Source organism: Macaca nemestrina, chromosome 20 (assembly GCF_043159975.1).
Source record: "Macaca nemestrina isolate mMacNem1 chromosome 20, mMacNem.hap1, whole genome shotgun sequence".
Classification (NCBI taxonomy): Eukaryota; Metazoa; Chordata; class Mammalia; order Primates; family Cercopithecidae; genus Macaca; species Macaca nemestrina.
Genome location: NC_092144.1, coordinates 41,853,827 through 41,871,973, shown reverse-complemented (window position 1 = coordinate 41,871,973; position 18,147 = coordinate 41,853,827). Strand labels below are relative to the sequence as shown.

Genomic DNA, 18,147 nt, shown 5'->3' with positions numbered 1-18,147 from the left:
GTGGGCGCCTGTAATGCCAGCTACTCAGGAGCCTGAGGAGGGAGAATCACTTGAACCTGGGAGGCAGAAGTTGCAGTGAACCAAGATCATGCCACTGCACTCCAGCCTGAGCAACAGAGCGAAACTCCATCTCATAAAAAGAAAAAAGCTTACTTAACAGGTCCCATTACAGAGAGACACTTCAAAATAACCCAGTGCTGTAGTGAGCCTAGTCTATCACATATTTACTAATGCTTACTGCAGGCCTTCAGCTAAGCTGGAAATGAAACAGCAGTCACTGAAGATGCTCTCTCCTGGGCAGGCTCTAAGAGCTCTTGAGTGGCTCCCACCCCCGGCCCCTGGCAGGTGCAGCCCCAAGGCAACAGCAGGGCCATCACCAGCAGAGCGAGTGACACATGGCTGCTCAGGGGAAATGAGATAAAAAGTGGAATAAAGCTCATTAAGTTGTGACTTTCTTAATGTCTGGCCTTATTAGCAAAAGTCAGAAAGTTTAAAAGAAGTATCTCTGTTTAATGTGTTAGTGCCACAATCCTCTGGATTGTTAACATACTCTTTCACTGAGGAAGTGGCTTTATTTTAAAGCAGTAAAATACACATATCCTCATGCCTATAAGATGAATTAAAAATAATACTTCTGGCTGGGTGTAGCAGCTCACGCCTGTAATCCTAACACTTTGGGAGGCTGAGATGGGTAGACTGCTTGAGGTCAGGAGTTCGAGACCAGCCTAGCCAACATGCTGAAACCCCATCTCTACCCAAAATACACAAATAAGCCAAGTGTGGTGGCGCCTGCCTGTAGTCCCAGCTGCATGGGAGGCTGAGGCAGGAGAATCGCTTGAACCTGCAAGGTGAAGGTTGCAGTGAGCCGAGATCACGCCATTGCACTACAGCCTGGGTGACAGAGATTCAGCCTAAAAAATAAAATAGAATAAAATAAAACAAAAAATAACACTTATTTGAAAATGACTGACTTCTGAGGACAGTAGGGATGATGCTTCTTTCCTCTGTGCCATGTGGCCTTGTCTGATATGCCAGCTCCGTGGTAAACCTGGGAAATAGCACTGCTACTTCCAATACTTCACTCTACCCGTAAGGCAAATGCCAAAGGAAAAGCTACAAGCAAAGTGGAACAAAATGAGAAACAATCACACATTTCTAAACTTAAAAAGATACTTATATTCACTGTCCTTTCTATTTTGTGGTAAATTTAGCAGGCAAAGGGAGAAGGGATTCGTTGTCCTTAGCTGAAAGCACGCGCAGTGATGGACATAATGCTGGGTGCTCTTCCTTCACACACACTCTTGCCTGATACAGTCTGTGGTCTGTATCTAAAATAGCTAATGTGCTTTTAACCATTGAATGACATTTCTCTATTATAGAAAAACAAAGCAATTTTTACAAATGTTTGAACAAATGATGTATAAAATGAAAGGATAATTTGTTTTTATAGCTCTCTGCCAAGCTCCATAGCAGGCTGCCCAACCTGCACACAATTTGTTCTGTAAGAAATGTCACTAAATAATGACAAGGACTCACAGGTCAAATGGATTTACATTATATAATTTAAATGTCATTCCAGGAAGACCTGATGGCATTTTGAACAAATAATCTCATTTATTTTTGAAGCTCTAAGCTTCAACAAGTTAATTGCTGTTGAACTAATGGGGAAACTGAGCATTATAATATAATGTGTGAACATTTGCTTTATCTACACTTCAAAAATTTATAGAATTACGCAAATACTATAAAATGATTCATTAAATAGAAAAGAGGCTTATAGGCATTTAAGGTCTGAACTTAGCCTACATCATATTTAAAATATACACTCACTTTCTGCTTTGCTTAAATGTGAAAGAAAGTTGGTCCATTTTTTCAGACCCATCGAGAAAATACTGCACACGCAGGTTTCATTACTGGAAAGAGACTATTTCCAGTGAAAATCTCCTAAAGCGAAGTAGCTAAAATGTCATCCCTCAAAATATGCACATCTATAGATCTGTCTATCTTATTTGCAAAATGTCAGAAGAAAATTTTCAGGAACGAAAAATGAAACATTCAAGGACACAAAAAAACAAGGTGGAAACCACAGATTGTGGTTGCATTCGGCCTTGCTGAGGTAAACGTGCTTTCCAATCACACAGAAAACCTTTAAAACTACCGCCTGACTTTTGCTGAAAGAGATACCAGAAGGAAAAAAAAAAAATTCCAAGTTTTTAATTTTGTATCCAGGAAACCTTATCAGGAGAGAAGGGTAAATATGAATATATGCATTTAAATCTGCTTGAAAACAAGGCATGCAATGCATCGGTGTAGTGTGGAGAGCAGCAGACAGGTGAATGCACAAAAGCTGGGGTGTGGAAGGCTGGACATGCCTCCCAGCTCTTAGGGAAGGCCGCTGGGGCTACTGCAGTCTGGGGCCCTGACTTTAACAACATGTCAAATGTCACAACATCCTTGTAATAAAGAGCAACTTAATCCCTAAACACTCTTGGTTTCATTCTGAAACTTCAATCTCTACTCCTTTTAGGAGCTAAAGATAGGAAAGCATAAAACATTTTCTATTATTAAAATTAGAAATCTAAAAAAAACCTTTCCCACTGAACTTGCTAAGCCACTGAAGATCTTAAAATGGAGTAGAGTAAGAATCCGGGAGAGAAGAATGAGGGCAACTGTGCTGAGGCGAAGCCCAGCAGTTACTCCAGTGAGAGGCAGCTGCAGTGGAGTGCCACCTGCATCCACACACTTCACGCGGTGCCCATACACAGCTGGTGCTCAATGAACATCTGCTGAACTCTATTAACAAGTGCACAACTTCAGATGTGGAATAACTTTATAAATTAGTTAAGGCTTTAAGACTCTTCACAGGAATCCAATTCCTTGGGTATGAACCTTCTCATTTTAAGTGTTCCCCTAGAGTAATGCCCTTTGTTTTCCCTTGAGGATATCTCTTCAGCCTCTGAAAAAGAAAGAACCAACTCCCACTGAGGCAACCACATCTTTCAATTTACCCTCAAAGCAGAGAAGCCCTCCGAGAATACTTGGAAAGCCTGAATCTCCGAGCTGAAGCCCTGTGTCCAGGAGCACAATAGTGACACCTCGTGTGGGGTGTGGCTTTCCCCAGCAGCAAGGACACGCGGCGGGACACTTCCAGGTATGTGAGTGATGAAGAGGACGGATAAGCTTCTTTTCAACACTTCACATAAGGGGTGCTGTGTGCCAAAATGGAGGGTCACTTGAGGTGTCCCCAGGGTTTCTGCAGGCCACTATTTCTCCAGTTGTGATTCATCCCAAGGGCAGCCATCCCTCTCATAATGGAGGCTGTGCCCCTGTCAGACAGATGCCGTGATGACTGCATGGGCAGAAGACAGACATTTGAGTGTGTCTGCTTTGACTGTCTGGGAACAGGGCAGACAGGAAGACAGGCAGGGGAGGACAGAGGCAGCCCTCAGGGACAGTGCTGGTTCTCTGCCAGGCATCTTAGGACTCTTTCAGACGCAGCCCATGCATTTGAAAGAGTCCTTAGGCCGCAGCCTTTTCTCCAGCACAATTCATACTTGCTAATAACATGGATACCGTGTGACTAATCAAAGCAGTGAGGTGAAACTTGAAGGTCATATTTTATGTCTCAAAAACAGAAGAAATCAGGGCAGGTTAAAAGAATATTAAGGCGGTCACTTGCGTTTGGAATCCACGCCTTACAGGCCAGTGTGGATTTGAGTGTTGATTTAAACAAACATATCTGATGTCTACATAGACCCTATTTTGGCATACATTCATCACCACTTACGCTTACTTTGCAAACATGCCAAGCAGCTGGTTTTACAAAAATAATATTTAGATTTGAAGAATTTTAGGGGAAAAAGCCGAGACTAGATCACAATAGAACAAATTTTTTGGAACAATGCAAATCCTTCAGTTGCTGAGAAAAAAAAAAAAAGCTAAAAGAGTATGTCTAGTACAAAGGCACTATAGGGAGAGGAGCTGTTAACAAAAGGAGGGTCTGAAGAGTGAACATCACCTCCCAAACAAGGGAAATAGGACACTTGTATTCTCTTCTTTACACCTGGAATCATCTCTCATCCACAATTTTTCACAGCCAGAAATGTTACTTTAATTTTCTGTGGGGAAAAATATAAAAATAAAGGCACTACAAATAAATATATCTAGTCTAAGACTGCCAAAGATAACCCGGGGCTCTGCTAGAATACATTTTTAATGACTTTATAATTAATTTCTGAAAGACTGGGGTGTTTATGGTGCTCATCTAAGGAGATCTGGAAGACCCAACACCTTCAGGATGCTACCAGAAAGCAGGGGTCCTCCAGCATTAATTTCAACAGTAGAGTCCTGAAAATAGAAAATATCAGCCTCAACTTCAGATGTACGCCATAAATTTCCAGCCGACTATAGTTAATGCAAAATTAGCTTTCCTTTACGTGAATAACTCTCTTTTCCTGTACATAATAAATACTGAAGGAATTATTTACTCTGTAATTGTCTGGCATGATTTAAAATTAAATAAATAAAGACAAAGCATGGCTTACTGCTCTCAGCACTAGAAATATGTGAAAAATTATATTGACTGAATCTAGTCACACCCAGCCCGATATTAGGACCAAAGCCACGGTTGTGTTTTAGACATAAATCTCTATGAGATCCACGCGTTGCCCTAGAAGGCCTCAGCTATCAAGCACTGACCATCTCTGCAGACACTCAGGGCTGATGTTAGCCATGGGCAGGTGCTGAAATGGCCACTAACATCCCAAGTGATGCAGCCAATCCAGCCAATGTTTTCAGAAGGCACCACATGTGATGCGCAGCCTCTACTTACGTGTGAATACGGCTTTCTGGTTAAAAGTAGGGAACCAGGGCATAGGAATGGTGCTCCAGGTAGAAAAGTTTATTTTTGCTGGTGAGAGGCAGGTTTTGTTAATAAAGCTTTGAAATACACAAATTTCATTCAGATGCTGAATGCTGAGGCAAAACAACAAAGTGCCAGAAGAAATAAGAGCCAACAGGACACTAAAGCATTATATTCAAGACGGAAGGTGCCAGGTTTTGTATCTAAAACTTTCTCTGGTCCTAAGCTTTGGCAATATGATGAGTTAACATAAAATCTGCACTGAGCTGGCATGAGCCTCTACTTAACTGGAGTTTACAGTATAATTTAAAAATAATTAACGAGGGAAGAATATTTCCTTTCCTTTCTTTTTTTTTTTTGACAGAGTGTCTCGCTCTGTTGCCCAGGATGAAGTGTGGTAGCGCAATCTCGGCTCACTGCAACCTCCCCCTCCCGAGTTCAAGTGATTTTCCTGCCTCAGCCTCCTGAGTAGCTAGGACTATAGGCGCCTGCCTGGCTAATTTTTGTATTTTTGGTAGAGACAGAAGGGGTTTCATCATGTTGGCCAGGCTAGTCTTGAACTACTGACCTCGGGTGATAAGCCCACCTCAGCCCCCCAAAGTGCTGGGATTTCAGGCGTGAGCCATTGTGACTGGCCAGAAAGAATACTTTGAAGTGTCACCATTAGTAGAAAATCAGAATGGTATTAAAATGAAAATAATAGAGATAAAATGGGCAGAGACATAAAGTTTTAAGTTTCAACAGATACTATAAGTAAACTTTTATTGCCATTTCTGTCAGTGGTTTGAAATGTCTTTATGGAAATTGTTTTCCTCTCCAAATGGGTATTTTCCCTTTCTTCATGAGATACAGTTGGAGAGAATATTTCTTGAATAGAAAGACGTTATTTTCAATTATGGAGTTTTAAAGAAAAATTTAGTAAGGACGAATGTTTCTTCATAATTAGATTCAGAAACAAACAAAAACCCCCCAAAACCAAATGTGGTCTATAGTGACTCTTAAAAGGCACTTACAATTTTAAAAGTTAAAAAAAATCCTCTTACTTAATCCAGTTCATCAGCTCCACTGTATCTGGATCATAGAATTCTCTCAACTCGGAGAGTTCATCCATCATTCCTGGCCAGAACTGAAATTAAAAACAAAACAAAAACAAAATCCACCCCTATACCCACAACTATCACTAAGATTAAATGAAAAAAAGATAAACTGTATATAATGTGTGAACTAAACAAACATGGCAACTGGAATATACAACTATTTCACCTCTGCAGCAACCCTCCTAATGCAAGGGAACTGGCGTCTGGGAAGTGTCTGAAATTATCTTCATCTGAAGCTAATCAGGATGAGAGGTATCGCCAACTTTAAAAAATGAGCCTTTTAGCTTGCTCCAATAAAAATGCTATTGTATGTGATGTTAATACCTGACAAAACATTATCTTGACATGACAAAAATGCCAACCATGAGAAAGCTCAGAGTCCGTTAGGAATATGTAATTAACTAATACCACGCAATTTACCCCCAAAAGTAGAATGTATCCTGTAGAAGACAGAGCCGTTTTATGGCTGCAAAAATGTTTTAGAATAGGCCGGGCGCGGTGGCTCAAGCCTGTAATCCCAGCACTTTGGGAGGCCGAGACGGGCGGATCACGAGGCCAGGAGATCGAGAGACGATCCCGGCTAACACGGTGAAACCCCGTCTCTACTAAAAAATACAAAAAAACTAGCCGGGCGAGGTGGCGGGCGCCTGTAGTCCCAGCTACTCGGGAGGCTGAGGCAGGAGAACGGCGTAAACCCGGGAGGTGGAGCTTGCAGTGAGCTGAGATCCGGCCACTGCACTCCAGCCTGGGTGACAGAGCAAGACTCCGTCTCAAAAAAAAAAAAAAAAAAAAAAAAGTTTTAGAATATGGCATTGTTATATCCTCACAATAACCCATGACATGGATGATGCAACAGGCAGCATCACCCACTGGGATTTATTTTTCATTTAGAAGTGTGGAAACTGCGGCTCAGAGAGGTATCTGACTTGACCAAGTCACAAGTGGCAGAGCTACAACCTGGACCCTGGCTCCAAATCCAGCCCCCTTTTCATTTCATAATAGCATGATTGTATTTTTGTACTAGAAATCTGGTCAAATGGTTTGACATATATTAATATAATTGCTGGTACAATGAGAGAGAAGAATCTTTAAATGTAGGGCTCTCCAGGACAATCTGCTACATCTGGTTCTATTTATACCACTTGGTGCCTCCTGGTCAACTTAAGATTTTGTAAATAAAATATAAAAACTACTCTCTGAATAACCCACTTATCTAATACCTTAAGTCCATTTAATTCAACAATTAACTAAATCTTAATTGTTTTTATCAAATGACAGTTGACTAAAAAGACTTGATCATATCTATATACATCCTAAGGTTAAAGGCAGAATTCATTTCACATATTAGCACAGACCACCAGTGACAACGTATGTATGCTCCACTGACATAGAAAATAGAATACTTTTATTTAAGAACCACTAGTAGAATTAAAGCAGCACCTGATTGATCTCTGGCTGTGTTTGAGACCTATCACTTTTTTTTTGGTCATCTCATCTTTGGCCATTTTTACTGCTCATTCAAATCTTGTCTCCTGGGTGGGTGAATCAGGAAAATTGCTAGTGATGGGATATCAGGTGTCAGGACTTCTGGTTCTAGTTTTTGGAAGAGATGTAGTAAAAATTACTGATTAAATGATACCTTTGTAATATTTCAATGATCTATTTTTCCTTATTTGATAACCAATAGAATATCAACTTTTTAATGAAATGCTCTAATTCTTACAGCATAAACATATTTGAAATCTGTGAACTCAATGAATATTAGGTATTTTTCTAGTTTGAAAGTTACTAATTCTGAAAATGTTAAAAGCTAGTGAGAATTTTGTGGCAAACTCCTTTAACCATATGAAAGTGCTGAATTAACTAACTGCTGTTTTTACCAATCAATAGTAGGGATTTCAGCAATCCAAGTAAGTTAATCAAGACCAATGTACTAATTTTACTAAAGTCTTGACTTCAGAGTGGAGGCTAGTACATGCTTTTTTCCTTTTAATAGGCTTATCCTAAAGAGAGATACAGTAAAATTGGTAGTATAAACAAGAAATTTTGAAACCCTAATTACAATTGCAATGTAAAACTGAAATCAGGCTTTGAAACATGAATTCACGTTACTTACAGGTAAGTCTGTAAGAGTTGGAATAGTTGGAAAACAGATTCAGTTTCAGGGTAACCCCTCATACCCATAACATCATTATTTTCTCTGTGATTTTATATATGTTTTGTGGAGATGAAATATCTGAACTATTTTACACAGTGAAAGTGGAATGCATTAGGATTTCTCCTGAAGTCCTGTATCAAGAGGCTAGGCCAACAGTCTTTTGGAGGATTCCTTAGGATACTAACTCCCTCATTCAGGGAAAACCTGGAAGGATTTCCTGGAGATGATGGCTTCTTTAGCCGTCCTGGTTCTTCTACAGCAGTAGTTTTCAAGAGGAGTGAGAGGAGAGATTGTGCCCCCAGCCCTAGTCCCAGGGTGTTTGGCAACGTCTGGTGACATTTCTGGTTGTTGCAGCCAGGGGAGAGGTGCTTCAATGAGCGGGCAGAGGGTGAAGGTGCCGCAGAGCAGCCTACAGCACACAGGACCGCCCCCGCCCCAGGCGGCAAAGAATTCTCTGGCCCAAGTGTCAACGTGCCACTGCTAAGAAACCCTGTAAACGCTACAGCAGGGGGTTCTTAAACTTGGGGGGCTGGTTAAGTGCCTATTTCTGTACTGGACTCCCACGCTTCTGACTCGGTAGGTCTGGAGTGGGACCCAAACACATGCATGTTTACAGGATCCCAAGAGATGCTGATGCTGTTTATCTGAGGACCATGCTTCAAGAGTCAGCACTCCCTACGACAGTTTACTTCTTATACAATGTCCTTCTTCAATTTTATTACAAACAAACAACTTCAGTCCTCAAACAGCAAAAAAAAAAAAAAAAAAAAAAAAAAAAAAAAATCCGTAAAATTTCAATAGATAGCTGAGACATAAAAGAACTGAACCTACATGCACACGGGCAGTGTGAAAGATGATTATTGTCTGGTACAGCTTCAGTGGTGAGAAAAACATTCATGGGCTTTATCTTTTCTGTGAGGAGTGTGCTTTAATCCTCAGCATCATTGTGTAAAGAAAGGTAAACTGACTGGACTCCTCAGTAACATATACTGTTTAATCCTTAATTGTTGGTGTCAAGATGTTTTTAATGAGTTTCAGTTATTTACATTAGAGCAATAAAATTCCCAGAGGCGGGGAGGCATAAATCTATTTGTGTTTTTTTTAATATCCAGGAGTTAGCACAGAGTTTTGCTAATGGTAAATGTTTTGATAGGCTCATGACAGAACACATTTCTTTGAAATATTTACAATATAGTATTTAGCAATATTTTCTTTAGCCTGAAACCTTTGGTTCACAAAATCCTACATGAAAATATAAGCAAATAAACCCCAAAGCTGCGCTGCTCTAGCTGATCCTCTCTGTGGGAGGCCCCATCAGCCCTGCTTTTAGCCACCCTCCCGAATCAGAGAACAGCTCTACACGGTAGAGTCTGAAATCCGTCATTCTAACTCAAAGTAAAACTTAAAGGAAAAAAAATCTAAACTTACTATGTTAAGTTTTTTAAAAAGAGAGGTCAGAAGCTCAATTGGGTAAAACAGTCTGTGCTATCTGCCCTGGGAATGATTCAACACTGTCAGTGTCAAAGATGTGACAAAAAGCCACAGTCAACCTGACCAATGATCATTGTCTCTGATAATATCTGAATTAAAGGGCAGTTCATGCTGTTTCAGAAACTAGTCAAATGAGAATATGAAAAATTCAAATACTTCCTATTGATACTGAAGAACAGATTTAAAAAAGCCTAGCCTTAGACACTATTTATTTATGTGTCTAATTCTCTTATGAAGATAAGCATCTAACAAAATATGGAGCTTAAAGTAAGATACATTTAAAAATCTCTTAGTCTATATAAATCAGGTAACGGGAAAATAATTTTTCTACTTTCATTTCAAAATAGCCTGAAAACACCTTATTTTCAGAATTTGCATCAGCTGAATATTAATAGTCTAAACCAAAATTAATTAGAATTATTAAATGCTATAGTAGTTTTTGCTATCATGTTTTTACTTGTTAAAACTATTTGGGAAAAAGATCCGTTTTCCAATCAATGTCACCTGCAGTAAGAAGCTAAGGAGGTATTTATAACCTCCACAAACCACTCTATTTGCCAAATAATACAAAAAATACACTGAATCAAAGCAATTATTTTGCTAAATAAATGAATGACAAGAATGAGGAAAATCAGTCTTACCTTATAGCATAGATACAGCAGTATTAATATCGGTACTGAATATCGCATTATACATATCTATGTAAGAAAGACATTATTTAGATTACAAGTATTTTGAACTTTTTCTTTTTTGAGAGACAGGATTGTGCTATGTTGCCTAGCCTGGCCTGGAATTCTTGGGCTCAAGTGATCTTCCTGTTTCAGCCTCCTGAGCAGCTAGGATTATAGGAGTGAGCCACTGTGCCCAGCTTTTAAAACACTTTTGACTTACAGTTTTGCTTTGTAAATATATGACTTAAAAAAATACCAGAAATATAATTTAATGGAGCACAAGTCTCCAATATGCAGAATAACTGAGTCGATATGAGGATTCTAATCATTTGTAAGATATCTGCAGCTTCTACCATATTGCCACCTAGTGAATTTATGGAGTAGAACAATTGAAAACTGCATTTATAGGCTATTGAGAAATGGTCATACATGTATTAATAATTATCTTTATGAAAATACATTATAATAATAACAGTTATAATTCCGGACAAGGGGTGTATTGGTAATTTTAATTCCCCTTTTGTGCTTTTTTTGTATTTCCAAATTCTGTATAATGAATATATCTAACTTACAGTCTGAGAAAAAAGAAGTAATTTTTAAAAATAAAATTATTTTAAAATAATTCCCTATAAAATCTTAATATATCAATTATGTATTTTTAGCTTCAATTTCAGTATCCATTTTATCTCACTGCTACTGAAAAACAAACAAAAAAAAGTGGTATGAAAGAAATACTACAAGTCACAAAAGGAGATGGAAAAAGGGATGACACTGACCCTCTTTGGGTTATAAAGATGGACTGACTTCAGAAGTAACTCCCATATTTCGGGGCTACATAGGCCGAATGATGCGAACACGCACATGTGTGACGTCCAGAGGTACTTCATTCTGCAAGAATAGACACAGGCGCAAGTCAGGAAGTACTAGTTGTATATAAACCTGGATTCTGAGATACCTACAAAGGCAGCTTTACAGTCTATGACGGCAAAATCTTACTTAAAACTATGCAGATGCCATTTGCCGAAGGGTTCATTGTTTAACTCCACTGCCTTTTGAGGACTATGTTTTGAGTAAAACGTAGAGGCATGTTTGTAATTAATTGTAAAAACTGATGATGAATATTTTATACTGAGAGAAGATAGTATATAAGGATGATTTTATGGGAACCATGATTATTAATGAAGATGACTGTCACTTTCCACATTATATTGCTAAGTAACATCAAGAGTGGTCAAATTAAAAAGTAAACAAACAGGTAAGAAAAATACCTCATTGTACTCAATGCCAAGAATCCAAACAGAATGGTATGTATTAAGTTGTAGGCAGTTTCTGGTTTCAGGTTAACTGTGCCTTTTTCCATTTTACCCACGGATTGTTGACTTGTAGAATCACTGAGTAAAACAGCAACATACAAAATTTGAGCTGGAAACATAATTTTAGTTAGATCTTTTTAAAAGAAGAAGACACAAGAAATGTATGCCTCTATATATTCAGATTTGATTATTTCCATAAGATGAAATGAATTTGCAATGATCAATTTTGAATTTATGAGGCTAAAAGTATAACAATATAAATGCATTAATAATGAGAAAAACTGAAATTTCACAGCATCTTTGAAGTAAAAATTTAAAGTGCTTCAATTCTTTAAAAAAGAGAATGCAAAAAAAAAACCAAATTTTTTTGGAATCTCTGAAACTGAAAGAGATCTTTAAAAGATGTTTTACCAGTTATGAGTATTTTTCAAATTTTTACAAATAAAAGCAAAAAACACATCCATTAACTTGGAATTCAGTTTTTTATGAACCCTCAAAAATCACATTTTTAACCTACCAATACCTCCTGATATCCAAAAGATGACTTTTATCAAACACAGCTACATTAAAATTATTACACCCAATAAAAGTAACATTAATTCCTTATCATCATCTAATACCCAGTTCATGTTCTATTTTCCCTGTTTGCATCAACTGCTTTTTTCAGGTTTCTCTGAATCAGGAACTAAGAACTGCACGTTGCATTTCACTAACACATCTCTTTAAATATCTTTTGATCTATAAAAGTATCTCCTTTTTTTAAAAAGCAGGCCATTTGTTTGGGGAAGAACACGGAACACACGTCCTGACGCTGTTCCCGTCTCCCAGGTGTGCCTCACAGGGGTGGTTATACACTTCATGCTTTTTGTAAACTCGTAATTAGATCTAGAGGTTTATTAGACACAAGTTCAGTGTTTTGGCAAGAACACTTCACGGGGTTATGATGCACGGTAGTCCCCTCTCATCTGTGGATTCACTTTCAGTGGTTTGTTACTGAGGAAACTGCTGTCCGAAAATATTAAATGGAAAATTCAAGAAATAAACTATTCAGTGCTGAATTACACGTTATTCTATGTTGCATGATGAAATCTCTCCACCTTTGTCTGTCCCACCTGAGACACAGATCATCATCCCTTGCTCCTGTGTTTCCACGCTGTATACTCTACCCACTCACCTGAGACAGACAAGCAGATACATTCAGCTACTAAACTACTAATAAAGTAAGATACATTTAAATGTCCCTGTATTGTTTGTGTTCAAGCAGCCCTTATTTTACTTAATTAACACCCCAAAGTGCAAGAGAAGTGATGCTGGCATGTTGCTATTGATTGTTGTATTTTATGATTATTGTTAATCCCTTACCATGGTTAATTTATAAATGAAACTTTATCACAGGGATGTATGTATGGGAAAAAAACATAGTACACAGAGGGTCTGAAACCATCCAAAGTTTCAGGCATCCACTGAGGGACTTGAAACATATTCCCACAGAAAGCGGGACAGCTCTACTCCACATCGCATTACACTGGGAAGCACACATTGCCTGGCTGTCTCCACTTCAGTGATGTTAAGACTGATCAGTGTTTAGATGTTGCACAATTTGTTGTCGAGGGAAAAAGAAAACAACAGTAAAGGCTACTAGTTAAAGATGAAACTTTCATGAAGGTCTACTGATCCCTTCATACATACCCAATAGAAATGGGCACCTGTGATGCTTCTCTATGTAACTAAAGACCTGACCTTTTTTATTTCCCAGAAATCCTTTTTTTCCTACCACAGATACACAGGAAAATTAAAACGATATTCTAAGGCTGTTCTCACCATTTGGTAATTCATCACTGGAATCTTAAAGGAAATATTACAACCCAAACACTGGTTTCTCTATTGGTACAAAAAGGATGCTCTAAACAAGGAGAATATCCATAAACAGGGCAAGGTGTGAAAAGTAAATAAAAATAAAACAGACAAGGAGAGTATGTGCTCTTATCCTCTCTAGATACCTAAGAGAAGTCCTCAGCACCTCCCCAATAACCCAGCCAAACTGGAAACCTCTGATTAATTCCATGAACACAGAACGCTGTGCCCCTTTCAGATGTGCCTCTCCCACTAATGCAGATGTGCCTCTCCCACTAATGCAGATGTGCCTCTCACACTAATGCAGATGTGCCTCACACTAATGCAGATGTGCCTCTCACACTAATGCAGATGTGCCTCTCACACTCATGCAGATGTGCCTCTCACACTCATGCAGATGTACCTCTCACACTCATGCAGATGTACCTCTCACACTAATGCAGATATACCTCTCACACTAATGCAGATGTACCTCTCACACTAATGCAGATGTGCTGCATAAAAGTTACAGTATCTGGCAGGGTGCAGTGGCTCATGCCTGTCACCCCAACACTTTGGGAGGCCGAGGCAGGCAGATCACTTGAGGTCAGGAGTTCAACACCAGCCTGGCTAACATGGTGAAACCCCATTTCTATTAAAAATGCAAAAATTAGCTAGAGGTGGTTGTGCGTGCCTATAATCCCAGCTACTTAGGAGGCTGAGGCAGGAGAATTGCCTGAACCCAGAAGGCAGAGGTTGCAGTGAGATGAGATTGCACCACTGCACTCCAGCCCAGGCAAGAGTGAGAGCATCTCAAACACAAACAAAACAAAGCAAGTCATAGTATCATCCTTCCTAGTACTAAAAAGGTAGCAATACTTTAAAAACTTGGCACTGACAAAAGGCCCTTATTTAAAAGTTAATTCACATTTGGACGTAGTCACGTGCCACATAACAACATTTCGGCCAGCAACAGATGACACGTACCACAGTGGACTCGTAAAATGATAATGGAGCTGAAAAATTCCTATTGCCTAGTGACATCATAGCCATCATAATGTCATAGCATAGTCACTTTGTTTCTTAAATAGATTTACTATAGCCTAAGTGCACAGTGTTTACAAAGTCTACAATAGTGTATGGTAACGTCCCAGGCCTTCACATTCACTCACAGGCTCACACAAAGAAACTTCCAGTCCTGCAAGCTCCATTTATGAAAGATGCCTTATATAGGTATATAATTTTTAATCTTTTATACAGTATTTTTTTAATAGAGATAGGGTCTCCCTCTATTATCCAGGCTAGAGTGCAATGGTGCAATTATAGTTCACTGAAACCTTAAATGCCTGGGCTCAAGTGATCCTCCCACCTCAGCCTCCCGACTTGTTGGCACTACAGTTTGCACACATCATGTCTGGCTAATTTTTCTTTTCTTTTTTGTAGAGATGGGGTCTTGCTATGTTGCCCAGGCTGGTCTAGAACTCCTGGCCTTAAGCAATCCTTCTCAGTCTCCCAAAGCACTGGGATTATAGGCGTGAGCCACCATACCTGGCCTTTGTATTTTTACTGTACCTGTTCTATGTTTAGATATATTTAGTTACACAAATACTTACCATTGTGTTACAACTGCCTACAGTATTTAACATAGTAACTTGCTGTCCAGGTTCGTAGCCTAGATGCAGTAGGTTATAACATATAGCCTAGGTGTGCAGTAGGCCATACTATCTATGTTTGTGTAAGTACACTCTATGATATTCACACAATGATAAAATCACCTAATATGCATTTCTCAGAACATATCCCCCTTGTTAAGTGACACGTGACTGTACTATGATTCTTTAATTACTTTAATGTAGTGCTTTTCCTCTAATAAAATCCTAATACCCCTATCTGGTAGATGAAGATGCTCTAAAATATTTTATCTATGATCATATACCAAATCAGCCTCCAGAGATGGCTCACAGATTCACACAGGGCATGGCAGATATTTTCACCAAGATACTGCAGGCCCACTGAACTTCCTGCTTTGTATGCAGTCTAGAGTCCTGTCGACACTTGGTATGTCTGGAATAATATTAAATCACACTGTCCAGAATAACTTCCATCTATTTTCACAGGGCTCAATTTTATCTTGGGTTAGGTATAAAAAAGAACACTTCTGAAAGATAGTAAAATAGTTTATGGTCAATGAAATATTTTCATGGTTCAATGTTGCTTCATTCTTAATAATCATAAAACCTCTCAACTGCTCTGGACTCATTTTAATGACAGTTCTTTCGTGGCTGTGAATCACAGTTCACCAGCATCTTAATTGGCAAGGTAACTACAGAAAAAGGGCTTCCTCCTGAGCTTCATTAAGTTTTCACAAATGACAGTAGCTTCAACTTCTTACACTTAATTTTCTTTAACACGAACAGTCAATGCAAATCCCCCAGCAGCTTGATGGGTAGATATTCTTACAAGTTTTTAAAAAGCCTTTATACTCTTGATTTTTTTCTTTCAGTAGATTAGTAGACATGCTAAGTTTTTTAAAACTAGCAGTTATTACTCAAAACTTTCAGTAGATACTAATAATTATGGTCCACTCCAATATTATCAGCCCTGAAGCAAGATGCAAGAAAACAAATGAGCAATAATTAATCAACTCTTACATTTCAAGAGGAATACAAAAAAGCAGCTACAGGTGGAAGGGAGAAAAACACAGATGCTAATGATGGCAACACAACAGAGTCTTATGAGTCAACAGTGATAATGAAACCAGTTCATGATGGCTTGTACCTGCCAAAGTCTAGGCACCAGACACTATTTTAAGTGCTTTATGTTGTTCTGACTTACTTATTTCTCAAATACCCTGTAGAGTTAAGTACTCTTAGTCTTCCCATTCTAAAGATAAGGAAATGGACATATCGAAAGGTTATGTAACTGACTCAAGGATCACTTTGTCCCCAAGTGTGCAGGCCAAGACTTAGGCCCAGACCGTATGCAATCTGATCGTTACTCTGTTGTCTCTTAACTACTGGGAGTGTAGTCCACTGTAAAAGAGGTATGTTCCCCCTTTAAGATGAATACTATTACTCTGTTCCGTGTCTGATATTCTGACTTTCAACTGTGCAATTTTTCTGCAACATGGAACAAGTTCATTAATAGGAGAGCATTAGATTTCTGAAATATACCATACCTGAGATTATGAAAGGCAACAACGAATGCTACAGTCACTGTGATGGACAGAACAAATATGTAAGCATAAAAAAGCAGAGTGTCTGAAAGCCTTCCAAATGTATTAAAAGGCAGGAGGCCAAAAGCTTCTTCACACAGATAGAGATTTGCATCAAAATCCCTAGGGAACAAATGGAAAGCAAAGTATTAAATTCAATACAAGACAAAGAAATGACATTACATCTTTCCTCAAAGGGAGTCTGTAATTAATAGGTGAAGGCATAATGACAACTTAAGTTTTAAAGTCCCTGCTGATTCAACAGAAAATAGCAAACATAGATTTTCAATTCAGTTATACCTTGTTGCTCCAAGCCCAAATTTTGCCTTCAGAAATTTAAATATGTGTTCATCTGACTTCAGGTTAAGAATTTTCTATCGAGGAAAGAGAAAACAAAAATTGCTATTAGTCCTTTAGGCATAGTTTCCTGATAATTTCCCATTGAATTTATATATTCAGTGTCCAATTTCATAGGAGCGTGTGGGTGTATAAAATCAGTAAATGCTTACAGTAGTTCTCAGAACTGAGGAATTCCAAAGCAGGGACTTCCAAACTCCTTCCAATCCCCACTCCCCATTTTAGCATAATCCTTTATTCAAAAAACATCTTATACATAAGTTAAATATGCAAAATAGGTAAAAGATGAGATTTTTTGGTTTCAGGGAGAGGGAGAAGGCTGAGGCATAGTGAGCGTAAGTTTTCAGACCAGAAAACTGACAAGACGATGATCTGAAACCTCAAATAGATACACCACCCACAAGGCCTGTCTGACTTTGGGGCTTTTGGTCTGCAGATATAATCGATCCAAGACTTATTCACTCAAAGACAATTCAAGACAGTTGTAACCCTCAAGGGGTGGACAGACAAATATGAGTGTTCATCATTAGTGATTACAATTTTAACTCATATAATTCTATTTTAAATTTGTGGCTTAAAAATCCATATATAATAACACAAATGGTGAAGAAATTCTATTCGAAGAAAAATGAAGATAGGGAAAAAACATGAAGCCACAACTGAGTTCAGTACACACAATATATTCATTAGAGATGAGCCACAAATCTGGTCTTTTGCATTCCAGCAGCAAATGCAAAGAGGTAGGTCAATATATTTATGTTACTCACAGGTTTATAAGAGTAAAACAAAACAGTTGCTCAGAAGAGATCGTAACAGTCCTAGAACTGAGACTCAAAATAAATTTTTCCCATGGGTACAGCAAAAACAGCAAGGACTTTCAAGGAAAAGTTTCTCTACTTCCTCTTGTTGTAGGTCACTGACAAGACATCAAGTGCAATTCAACAGATGTTATTCTTTGGGGATTCAAAAAATGGTGGTCCAGGGATGCAGCTCTTTACTGATTTAATCCAAGAACAGGTCACTGAATATGTATAGTGGGTCAATGGAAGAATTGTGTATCTTTTGGCCACTTTCCCAGAAATGCTAGCAGTTCCACTCAAATAAGCTTTTTTTGAAAAAAAATTTTTTAGTAGAGTTTAGGTTTTGCTATGT

The 18,147-nt window shown here is 38.5% G+C and overlaps 1 protein-coding gene across 5 annotated transcripts in view; it reads right to left on the bottom strand.

The window, feature by feature from the left end:
- The window catches only part of LOC105495600 (dpy-19 like C-mannosyltransferase 3), an 82,801-nt gene that overhangs the window by 11,462 nt on the left and 53,192 nt on the right, over positions 1 to 18,147 (bottom strand). For 4 of the 5 annotated variants that reach the window (XM_011765339.2, XM_011765338.3, XM_071085936.1 and 1 more), the window contains 6 exons: positions 16,939 to 17,012; positions 16,603 to 16,761; positions 11,547 to 11,669; positions 11,055 to 11,166; positions 10,249 to 10,305; positions 5,905 to 5,987 (listed from right to left, as the gene is read on the bottom strand). In XM_011765339.2, coding sequence (XP_011763641.2) covers positions 5,905 to 5,987; positions 10,249 to 10,305; positions 11,055 to 11,166; positions 11,547 to 11,669; positions 16,603 to 16,761; positions 16,939 to 17,012 — 608 coding nt within the window. The remainder of the gene's footprint in view (positions 1 to 5,904; positions 5,988 to 10,248; positions 10,306 to 11,054; positions 11,167 to 11,546; positions 11,670 to 16,602; positions 16,762 to 16,938; positions 17,013 to 18,147) is intronic. The other variant, XM_011765342.3, reaches the window with a different exon arrangement.